This window comes from Lycorma delicatula, chromosome 2 (genome assembly GCF_047948215.1).
Source record: "Lycorma delicatula isolate Av1 chromosome 2, ASM4794821v1, whole genome shotgun sequence".
Taxonomy (NCBI): Eukaryota; Metazoa; Arthropoda; class Insecta; order Hemiptera; family Fulgoridae; genus Lycorma; species Lycorma delicatula.
Window position 1 is genome coordinate 147445755 of NC_134456.1, and position 13058 is coordinate 147458812.

Here is a 13058-nt window from a genome sequence, read left to right on the forward strand (position 1 = left end):
AATGTACATGTCAAAAGACCCCCGATATAGTTTATAGAAATAATAAAAAGAAGGGGACCCAAAATAGAGCACTGGGACGCTCCAGATTTAGCCAAGAATAATTCCTCAGACATCTGTCCACCAAAACGCACCGAAAAATGATAAATAAAAAATAATAAAATACAAAAATAATAATAATAAAGTTTTTCTTCTGCTTAATACCGCTATTTTTATACAAATAATGAATTTTATCTTTTGCTCTGTTATTTTGTTATAAGAGTAATTGTTTTCTTAGTCAATGTACTTTAAAATACAAGCATGATGGAATTATATTGTATTAAAAAGGTATATAAAAGTATAAAGTATAAATTTCTTACATCAATTATTTTAGTTTAAGTAATGATATTATGATGAACAGTTCGCGTGAGTCATAGAATTATGTGTTAGAAGTTTAACTAGGAGTGTAGTTACAAGTATTAAGTAATTTTTAGAGTTGTTATTTATTACTAATAAAAACAACTATTCTTTGTTCTACACATTGGATATTACAATAGTTATTACTTAATTAGTCGTGTTTGTTAATGATAATTAACTTTATAATGATAAAGTCGTTTGTTAATGATTTTATATGTATATTAGTATAATATATATTATTTTATATATAAAAATTAGTCGTTAGATGATAATTAATTTGTGATAATGTACGATTCCAAGAGTAAAACAGATTATCATAAGGAGATGAACAATGAAATCTTTTTAAAGTTATTGAAAGCAAGCTATCACAGGACTACCGACAGATTGTACTTTAATCATAGATAACGCACCTTACCATAATAAACAAAAAATAAACCTCCGTCCTCCAATTCATTGAAAAAAAATATTCAAGAATGGTTCCAAAAAAAAAAATAATAAAATTAACTACGATCCAGATCTAACAAAAAAAAAGAGCTTTTAGAAACTGTCAAACTACACCGCCCAGAACCACAATATGAATTAGACGAAATTCTAAATAACAAAGGAATTAGAGTGCTTAGATTGCCACCTTACCACCCAGATTTTAACCCAATTGAATTTATTTTGAATCTAGTTAAAAAAATTTGAGACCGCAACCGTTACATTAAATGCAATTTCGTCAATTACTGTAGAAGACTGGAAAAGATCACAGTCGAAAGTTTAGGAGATAATGGATTCTTACTGGAAAATAGATGCGTTAATGGAAGATGCCATTGGAATCATAATTATAAATATATGGATGGACGATGATGAGACATCAGGTAGTGAAGATGATGGGTAAAAGTCCATGCGAATGCCGAAGGGCTAAAAACTGTCCTGAGGGACAGAGCTGCTAAACTGCAAATTGACCTAAAACACGTGGCAGTTGCAGGACGGTGGTGCATTTAAAAGACTTAGATGACTTAGACTTAGGGACACGACGGAGGTGGAGATCCGAGATGCTGTGGTCCAAATAGTGGGGGACCAAGCCGAGTTCAAGATATCATCAATTCATCCTGCTTACGGCGATACCCAGAACGAATCAATTATAACAACTTATCGAGCAGCGATGAAATTAATACAGGTGAGAGTCCGTGTTGGGTGAGTCTTATGCAGAGTGAAGATCAAATCAGACACCCACTGTTTCAGGTGCTGGGAGATCGGTCACTCCTCCTCCCAGTGTAATGGGTCTGATCGCACCGGCAGATGCTACAACTGTGGGGGAGAGGGCCACAAAAAACGGGAATGTCCCAAATTGTCTGAAATGTAACACAGTTGGCCATCCGATCGATAGTGGGGCCTGTAAACGACCGACAAAATGAATATAATGCAAATAAATGCAAAACGTAGTGCCATAGTCCACGATCTGATTTGGAGGATGACAGTGAACAACGGAGTCGATTTCTGAGCCAAATGTGAGGAGAGTAGCAGTATATACTTGCCAAGTTGACCGAAATGCTGATGCAGCCATACTTAATGATTCGGGGCGGTTCGCACAGTCACGAGTTAATAGAGGAGACGCGTTTGTTGCAGTTGAGTTAACAGATCACGTTTTAATTTCGGCTTACATAAAATTCAGTCCTCTAATGTTACTTCAATCCACCTTTGTATACTATCGACCGCGTCTGCTCCACAATCCTCTACTTCTTGTTCGTCTTGCCGACTACCAGAAGAGCCAGGTCGTTGGCATAAGCTATCAGTTCAGCATCCCCTTCATTGATTATGACCATTTCATTGACTATTTTACCTGAAAATCTTGCTTCCCCTGAATTTATTCTGTCAATGAAATGGTGGCCAAACACTCCTGGATTGTGTTAGACGCCTTTAATCAGGCCCTAGAGGACTCTCGTTTCCCGGCGTGCTGGAAAGAGACGACTGGTTCTGATACCTAAGAAAAGGGATACAGAGATGGAAGGAGTCACGTATCGACCAATCTGTATGTTAAATACGATCGTTAAACTGTTTGAAAGACTGATTGTTCGTGTAGTGGCGGAGTTACAAACGACGGGGATTTTCCCCTAGACAATACGGTTTTGCGAAGGGGAAGTCCACGGAAGATGAGTTACAATAAGTAAATAACTGGTTTACAAATCGAGCGAGTAGCACCTGGCGTAGAAGGAAGATTCCGATAGTAGTCTTCCTAGACGTCAGGAACGCTTTCAGCTGTCTTCCCTAGCCTGTACTCGACGAAGCATTACGAGAAAGGAATATTAGTAATTATCTGAGGGGCATAATAAACTCTTATCCCAACTAGAGGAAAATATATCTATAGCGAAGAGGTGAAATTCCGGTAGAGATATTCGGGGGGGAGTTCCACAGAGGTCGGTCCTTGGGCCACTCCTGAGGAACTTGGCTTTCGACGGAGTATTGAGACTGGAGTTTGAAGGGGATGCCGAACTGATAGCTTATGCCAACGACCTGGCTCTTCTGGTAGCCGGCAAGACGAACAAGAAGTAGAGGATTGTGGAGCAGCCGCGGTCGATAGTATACAAAGGTGGCTTGAAGAAAGAGGACTGACATTAGCGTGTAATAAGTCATCGGCAGTCGCCTTAACAGGCAGGAGAAAAATCAGAGAAATACGAGTATGTGACACAATAATCCTCACGTCTAGACACATTAAATATCTAGGCGTGTGGTTGCAAATCAGTAGGCAATATACAGACCACCCACCGGGTTGGTCTAGTGGTGAACGCGTCTTCCCAAATCAGCTGATTTGGAAGTCGACAGTTCCAGCGTTCAAGTCCTAGTAAAGTCAGTTATTTTTACACGGACTTGAATACTAAATCGTGGATACCGGTGTTCTTTTATGGTTGGGTTTCAATTAACCACACATCTCAGGTATGGTCGAACTGAGAATGTACAAGACTACACTTCATTCACACTCATACATATCATCCTCATTCATCCTCTGAAGTATTATCTAAACGGTAGTTACCGAAGGCTAAACAGGAAAAAGAAAAGGCAATATACAGACCACTTGAACAGGGTAACGGCGAGCCGATGCTCTGGTTAAGTTGAGCAGGCCAAGACCAGTCACAGGGGTCCATGTTCGTCGAAAAGGAAACTGATTTTGTCAGTTGCAATGAAATTGTATACGCGGTCCTGGCGTGAGCTGAGGCCTTTGATAAGAAGAAGAACCTAAATAAGGTAATTGCTCTGCAGAGGAGAACAGCGATACGAATTGTGCCTGCATATAAGACGGTATCAAAAAACGCAGTAGAAGTCATAGCGGGAATACCCCCTGTCGGGCTTAGGGTTCTGATGCTCCGACAAATTAACTGTGGGATACCTAGAAGTGAAGCTAAAAGACAGATGCTTGAAGAATGGCAGACACAGTGGGAAACATCAAACACTGGAGACTGGACCAGAATGATAATTCCCCAAGTCAGCATATGGATAAACAGGGGGTACGGAGAGGTGGGCTTCCATCTCACGCAACTGTTAACTGGACACAGTGAGTGTTGGGCCTACCTTCAGCGTTTTGGTAGACGGATGACCCCAGACTGCCGATATTGTAACGAAATTAAGTCGATAGAGTACTCGATATACTGATGTAATAGATGGAACGAGATTAGGCACTCATTTGGAATAAGTCAATTGCATCCGGAAAACATGTTGCAGTACATGCTAAAAGGAAAACTTGAATGGGATAACGTAGCCTCTATGGCAACCAGAATAATAGAAACGCTAGGAAGAATAGAAGAGAGAAACGCTAGGGAGTGGGATGGGGACTAATACCGGAGGTAAGGAAATACAAGGGCAGCCCTGCTCATGAGAGGACGGTTCGCTGAGGTGGGCCGCTCTAGATGAGTAACCGGGGACCCCTTGAGTTCGAGGGAAAAATGAAAAGACCGGAGACCCGGCTAGATCCCCTCCTTGGAGGGGAACTGGTTTGAGGCATGGCACAAAGAAAAGACCGAGTCCCGGCCTACTGGGTGAGCGACCCCCGCAGGATACGGCATCACCGGATCCTGTGGGATCCCGGAAGGTTAGAGGCCAGGCAACCATTTAGGATGCGCAGTGTGTAACTGCTGGACCATCCTCAGTGGTCTTGGGGAAAAAAGACAGTGAAGACGAATTGGAAAAATATTCCGATGGAAGTGAAACTGAGTGAATCTCAGAAATCGAGAGTTGTTGACCTATCGCAGAAAATAGTTCCGCGGAAACTGCAGACGAAACTGGTTAAGGACTGTATTAAGATAGTATTCGTTTAATTAATTATTTAGTAAATTAATATAAAAATATTATTTTATTTTTTATTCTGCAACTATATCCAACTTGTTGCGATTCTATAGGCCTATATATCCGAATTATTACTACAAGCTTTGAACAGAACGCTGTGAACTGATACGGTTTTAGTGAAAACGTTTACTTTGTTAAATTATTGTAATTAATTGCAGGTTAAATTTATTTAATTTATAAATACAGAAATGTAAATTAATATTTTTAATTGTGTTATTTTTGACGAATATGAACTTCGTCTTGTCGACTTGTAAACGTTTCATTTATATTCTAACATCTTCGTTCATCTAATCGGTTTCTATCACTCAGCCGAGTACCAGATCGATTAAATATTTTAAAAATACGTGACATTTTTTGAAAAAATAAGAGCATTTCGGAATTTGACTGGTGGTTTTCGATAAATTTTATATCCCTTGCAATAGTCAGTATAACACGATTATAGCTATAATAGCTTTAAATCGAAATAAAATGGATGTAACTCAAATTATTTTATGTATTAAAAAGGCGCGCGTAGAACGGCAGTTTTTCGTTCAAATACTGTGTGGTCGCAGTGCATTGTGTAGGTGCATCTTACTGAGTTTAATATAATCGAGCACTATTTTTAATCAAATTTAAAATATTAAGAACATAAAATATAACACTCAAACACTACAAAAAAAATAAATAAAAATAATAACTTAGAATTTTTAAAGTAAATAGGGCAATAAACATAATTTTCTGGATTATGTTTTGTATTTTTGCAGTAGTTAATAGAAAGGAGAATTAAATTAATAATTATTGATAATTTATTGAAATGAATAAAATGTTTTCATACAGAATTCGTGCTCGAGGAAACTTAAACGTGCATTTTGTTTATTAAACAAAATAAACCTTTATACGCTTTACAAATAGTGGTTCAAATTCGGAAGTTATAATTGCCATATTATACTTTTGGTTTATAAAATACGGTCTTTGGAAAAAATAATGTAATTTATAGACAAGGGGCATGTCTCCTAAAATTACTAAACGTGCATTAGATTTAACAAAACTATCAATTTACGGCAGTGCCAGACACATCCCTTCCCAGCTGCACAGCCGTGTTTGTCGCGCCATATCGTCATACCCACTCACCGTCCTGTTGTCTAGACATCTTACCCGCCAGTCTCTTGACAAAGTGTTACGTTTGATAAGTGTAGAAAAAATAAATCGTGGCCGACCATCTTAAGTGAAGAACGCATACAATAATTAGATTTAAAAAAAATACTATTATCTTTTTTATTACTCTTTCAAGTAGTGTTTGCTAAGTATACAAAACATTTATTAAAAAATACGTTTTTATTTTATAACAAGAACATATTGTTTTGTTATTATTTTTATTTTATTATTTTAATTAGTGTAATGCACAAAGTGTAAAATGTTATTGCACGGATAATATTTTATACCATAATATTTATGGTATAGGGCACAAAACGAAAATTTTTATTGCCAAAAATAGTAATTTTAATACCAGTTATTATAAGTATAATACACAAAACGTAAATTATTATTGCACATAATAATTAACATAATGCTCTGTTGTTAAGTGAGTAAAATAATGCAACGCTTGAATAATACTCTTTTATTATTATTAAATTGTTTATAAATTTGTATTGTTTAGTTAAAATTGTGGTTGTGGTTTATTTTTTCACCAAGAAAATTCACATCTTTATTTATTTTAAAACCATTTTTGAAGAACATAAAAACAATTTTGTTACTCAGTTTAATGGTTGTTAAAATCACACGTGAACAATTGAAAACTTTTTCAAGTCTGTTAATAAAATGATTTCCGATCGCCATGGTGGAGTAGTAGCGGCTTGGCCTTTCATCCGGAGGGTTGGGTTCGAATCCCGGTCAGGCATGACATTTTTAATACATTACAAAAATTCTATTTCCATATCCCATGCACAAGCTTCAAGCTTATGTGGTGACATCATCAAAAAGAAAAAAAAAACTTTTAAACACATAAAAAGTAAAAAGAAGTTATTTTCAATCCCTTTTTTAAATATCTACTTTAAGAATTTCGGTTAAATTTAAAACGACTATCAACAATTATATAATTTGATCCCAACTTCAAAATAAAAATAAATATTTTAAGAAAAGTTAGAGATTTCTAGATTTTTTTTGTATAAGTCAATTTGATTTTTTTTGTTTGTATTTCATTTTTTGTTTTTATATAAAATGTGGATAGACCAACAGAAAACCATTAAACCTGTGTCTTGATGAAAAAAGAAGAAAGAATTCAGAGAAATGATGTAAAAGAAAATTCCTTCAGAGAGTGAACTTAGCCTCTCTGGAAGAAAAGAATATTGTTACTATTTTTTAATCATAATAAAATAATAGGGCATTATTTTTTTTAACTAATGTTTTCTAACAATTTTTTCTGAATTTTTGCATGAAAATACTTTGAATGTTAGAATTATATAAGACTATGTAGTATAATTACCTCTCTAAAAGTATTAGAGAATCTAAGAAATGCCAATTAGATCATAGATTTCATGAAGAGAAAATCATGAAATTCACCTCCCTGCAATAGAGAGGGGACAACAATTCTATACAGTATATTAAAGTTGGTTGGTATGTATACAAGCAGCTAACAAATGAAGGGACTGAACAGCTCCTGGGATAAGCAGCTCTGCCACTACAAGTGCCAACAGCCTTCTTGGAGGGTGGATGAGCAGCAGGGGTTTGAGGCACTCTATTGTCCTCAGGGGATGAGAGATTGCCTCCAAAAGCAGAAGAAACTTCTACAGGAAGTAAACATTATTAGGATACAGAAGGCAATGGAATACCATTGTATTACTTTGCCCTAGTCAGATACCATGGCAATGTCTTCTTTTGTTACATATTCCAAACATAAAATGACTTCCCATTTGGATCTCTGGGGAGGGGGGAAAACAGCAGAAAGAATGTCATAGAAAAGATAAAGCAGTGAGAATAGGTACATGGAATATGAGAACATTATTGTCGATCAAGTAATTTGGAAAACTTGGAGAGAGATAAAAATAAATAAATGGATATAGTTGGGATAAGTGAGCTTAGATGGAGGGAAGAGGAGAACTGAAAAGTAGTGATGTTACCTTACATTACTCAGGAATTGAAAGAGAAAAACGGAGTAGGAATAGCTGTAAAAACACAGTGCAGCAAGAAGAGTACAAAAAAATAACGTATCTGGATGACAGAGTAATGGCTTTAAGAATTGGAATGCTGTCAAAAGATCTAGTAATAGTTCAGGTATACAAGCCAAAGTCAGAGTATAAAGATGAAGATATTGAAAGGATGTACAATAACATTGAGGAGTTATTAGAAAATTAGAAGTTATTAGAACAGGATTGCTGTAAAATAGTTCTAGGGGACTGGAATGCAGTGGTGTGAGAAAATTAAGATGGAAAGATAGTGGGCAAGTTTGGATTGGGAACATGAAATGAAAGAGGAGAGAGATTGGTTGCCAACAGAAGGATTTTTCATCATGAATACATTTTTTTTTTAAATCATAAACAAAGAAGATACAATTGGACAAGACTAACAGAAGGATTCACTTTCAGAAATATCATTTTTTGATTGAAAATAGATACAAGAATTCTGTTAAGAAAACAAATGGGCTTCCAGGATTTGACATAGGAAGTGATCATATTCTGTCAATGATGGAAATGGAAATAAGATTAAAAAAAATTCAAACTGCAATAAAGGTAAGAAATGAAATGTAGAGGGGCTAGAGGGCATAGGGAGAGTGAAAGTGGAGAAAATGATGACAAAAGCAATTATTCAAGATAAAAGGGAAAATGAACCATCATAGCAAATGTGGTAAAGATAAAAATGTCTATGAGAGAGGCTGTAGAGAAAGGAATTGGTTTCTATGAAGGCACCCGCACACAAGAAATTATACAAAAAGTGGAAAAAAGAAGAAAATATAAAAATAAAAATTGAGAATACAACAGAGGAATCTATTGAAGATTGCATAATGAGTTAAAGAGAGAAAGACAAAAAGCTGGGGAAAGATGATTAAAAGAAGAATGTAAAGACATAGAAGATTTAGAAAAAAAATAAGTATGATATGTTGTATAAGAAGATAAAAAACACCACATGGGATAGAAGAAATCCTACTTATAAAATGAGAGAATTGAGAAGAAAGATGGTGAAAGCATTCATAAAGAAGATGAGATAAAGAAACAATGGGAAGAGTATATACATACAGAAGACTTGGTGTGAAGGAAGAACAAAACATGAAACAAGGAAAGCTGAGGTAGAAGAAGAAGTTATGAATGAGGAGAAAGGCCCAAATTCGAGAAGAACAGGAAAACAACAGAAGTAGATGAACTTCCAATAAAACTCTTTAAATGTTTAGAAGATGAAGGAGTAGATGAAATACTCTCAATGTGCATCTATGATACTGGCCAGAAGATTTTGTTAAAAATCTTCAGTAATGATATTGGAGGGTTTTACGAGCGAAATCTTTTGTTAGCTATAACCCGCCAATGGAGCTATTCTGGATCCATGTTTGTAAGAACATTTTTTCATTTTTATCACTAGTAGAATGAACTCAGAAAGCACCAGTAACTCTACACGAATCATCCTTTGTTTGTATCTATACCTATAAAACAAAGATTGAATAATGATGCCCTCATAATCAATGCCCAGCAAAAACTACTGAAGATAAATTGATGAAAATTTGTATATGAGTACATTTTCTTCTTACGGCGTAAGTGCTCTTTTTTTAATTTTAAAAATTAATAAAATTATTACCATGTGATAAGACTGATTATTCAAAGATAAAGTCACAATTTTCCAATTGCGCCAAAACATACAAAACATATCTACTTATATATATATAGCTTATACAACACATTCACTCACCAGCTTGATGATTTCTGCAGTGGACAGTTGAAGTATCTCTGAATATCATTCCTTTGTATAAAAAGGTTCTGGGTTTAAATACCATATGTACTAAGAGCATATTGAGATCACACACTGTACTAATTTTCACACATTGGAAAATTAGTTTTTTATCGGTCATAGAAATCAATACTGTTTAAAGCAATGATAACTTTATAAAAGAAGCCAGGTTTTTATAGTATTATATTTAAATAAGCAGTACTAAATTACACATAACAATTCTTTTCTTTACTTCTGTAAATTTATTTTTCAGGGTGGGCAGTACAATGATGGATAAGCAAACAGTATCTTACTGCACTGACTTAGATAAATCAGTTCTCATTACAAATTTTGAAAAACGAGGTTGGGCACATGTTGGCCCAGATGATGACTGGAACTTTTATTGGTAATTTTTAAATATCATACTATTTTTATTTAGATATTTTGCACCCCCTTAAATATATGTTTATCTGTATGAATATACACATATGTGTGTATATTTATAATATAAATATATTTGTTTTACAAATGTATGTATACAAACCTACTGTTTTACAAAAAAAGTATTTTGAATCCATTGAGTCATCATCTGACAATTGTCAAGATAACTATCATAATATCACTGAGGTGATATTTATATAACTGATGATGTAATGGAATTGAAGAATACTTTTTATGACTTACATTGAATTTACTATTAATTTTGTTTCTGGTGGTTTTTGTAGACAACAGGTTTAATATATATACCAGGGTCATTCAAAATTACCATGAAAAACACATGTGCTGACATGAAATTACTAGTTATGTCATGAGACTGTATTCTTGGAAATATTTTAAAAAGATTTTTAAATTAATATAATAAAATCACAGCTATTATAATGCACATTACCAATGAATAATTAAGTTATAATATTGTTGTAATAAATATATTAACTTAGAAATGTAAATAAAAGCACCAAAGAACACCTGTATCCACGATCTAGTATTCAAGTCCGTGTAAAAATAACTGACTTTACTAGGACTTGAACGCTGGAACTGTCGACTCCCAAATCAGCTGATTTGGGAAGACGCGTTCACCACTAGACCAACCCGGTGGGTAAACCGCTAGACCTGAGGTTTAGGAAATGCACGTTTGCTTAACTGATTGTCATCTTCAGTCCATGACTATAGGATATCAAGTTTGTTTTTTAAAATATCGCATAACTGACCTTTCCCGATATCAAAACGTTTTTCCATATCATGCACACTGAGTTTTTCGTAGACATTTATAACTGATACTTTTTTCTTTTAGTGTCAAGCGGTTACGATTTTGAGATATTTTAACGATTGTTAATATGGTATCGATGGCTGTAAAGATTTTTATAGAATTCAGAAAAGTGAACGTACGTATAAAAAATGTACTACAAGGAATAGTACAGTACTATACCCTAACAAAAATATTACACTATTATATCTACAATATACATTTGCACAGCAACTGATGACGAATCACGCTGGATGATGAAATGTTCGAAATCATAACATCATCATCTAGGCGGAGGAATTGGTGCAATTCACAAATAAACAAATTAATCGCACTATTTGAAATTTCTAAAAAAATTTTAGTTACAATTTGGAACTTGTACATTGACATTATTACTTGTAGACAAAACAACTTTTGTAAAAAAATAATGGATAATAATACAATATATTAAATTTTACAATACAATTTAAAAATAACAAAAATTTATAAATAACAATCTTTTAAAAATAACAATTTTAAAATCATAAAAATGAACATTACTATCAGGGTTATAATTCCGAAGAAAGTTAAAGGATAAGCTTAAGAATTTTTAATTATATTTTCATGTTTCGCCTCCTTCACCCTTATTGTAACCGTAGCATCTCGGACGAACAAAGGTGGCTAGGCAGTAAGGAACCAATTGCAACTGAACTAGTAAATAAAAAGGGAAAAGGAATTAAAGAAAGCCTAAACCAATCCAATAAGAGATTACACTTCTAAGGATAATAATCCGTCGCTACGTAATCCTCTCAAATTTTTAATAAAGGTCTTCTCATCTTCCCAAAAGCTTAGCTTATCCTGAAACTTCACTGCAATGCTAGTACACCGCTCAATCGGAGACAAGGTAGACCCAAGCGGTGTCACAAATTGTCTAAAAGACCTCACTGAACTGGCCCGGTTTTGTAAGACAACTTGGTAACGCGTTGGAAGTTTATTGTATAAAACTTTATAAAAGAAAACCATATTAAAGGAAGTTCTATCAGACAATCTGAAAAGGTCTAATTGCCTCAACATATCTTCTCTACCAGTGTCAACAAAATCTTTAAACTTAAAACGCATCCAGTTCAAGAATCTATTCTGAACACTCTCAACCAGATCAGAAGTAAAAGCTCGTGTATTATTCCTCACTACGGTCGGGTACTCCAAACGACTCCCCACCAAAGATTTGTATAGAAGGTTACAAGTGGAAATATTGTTAAACCGTCCACAAATCCAAAGGACAAGACCAAGGTCCCAGCATTCTTTATTGACAATCTGATTAACATATTCGTGAAAATACAATTTCTTGTCAAATAAAACCCCGAGTTCATCAAGTAGAAATGTAAATAAAAGCGATCATTTTAATATTTGCCTTCTTTAAGATGAAGGAGAGATGAGAGTAAAATAAAAAAATCACTATCTGAAAATCAGGAATATATAAATTGTTGGTGAAACGTTTTCTTTGTATTTTAATGCAAAAATAAAACAAAGACTTTTTTATTATTAATGAAGTTTGTTAAACCAAATATGTGGCATTTTGATCAATCACCTTTTGACATTTTTACATAAAATCATAATCCCATCACTGTAGAACTTGTTTTTCTGAAGGAGAAACTGTGATTTTCAAAGGTATCTTTTGAAATCAACTTTTTATTATTAAGAGTGTTCTGGAAAGTTGGAAACAAGTGATAGGCTTGACAGTGCATGGTCAGAACTATGTAGTGGTTGCATCTTTACGGCCAAACTCTTACAATTTTCAATAGCTCACCAAAGACGTATTAGATCTAGCATTGTCAAGATGAAAGAGGACACACCTTTTCTGTTGATGAATTCTAGTAACTTTATCTCAATTGTTTGGCATAATCTTTTCAGTTGTTGAAAGTAGAGGTTAAATCAATTGTTTGATCGAAGAGTAGCAGCTCAAAATGAACAATTCCTTTTTGATCCCACCACACACAAAGCGTTACTTTTCTTGGTGCCAATCCTGACTTTTCCATCTTTTATGGAGCTTCACCCCTCCCTTTGATCATATTTTTTTCCATATATTATTGTCTTATGTGATCCATTTTTCTTAGCCTGAATGAGCCATTCATCATTTTAAAAATTGTTTGATTTCATATTGTTTCATTGACAATCTGCAGAAGGAAATTTGAGCCATTAAATTTCTCATTGTTAAATCACATGACATCCAAACACT

General features: G+C 34.4%; 1 protein-coding gene across 1 annotated transcript in view; it reads left to right on the forward strand.

Moving 5' to 3' along the window:
• Positions 1–1162: 1162 nt before the first annotated feature.
• The window catches only part of TTLL1B (Tubulin tyrosine ligase-like 1B), a 34862-nt gene continuing 22966 nt past the window's right edge, over positions 1163–13058 (forward strand). Inside the window, exons 1-2 of the mRNA XM_075357653.1 lie at positions 1163–1269; positions 9875–10006. Of these exons, the coding sequence (XP_075213768.1) occupies positions 1163–1269; positions 9875–10006 (239 nt within the window). The remainder of the gene's footprint in view (positions 1270–9874; positions 10007–13058) is intronic.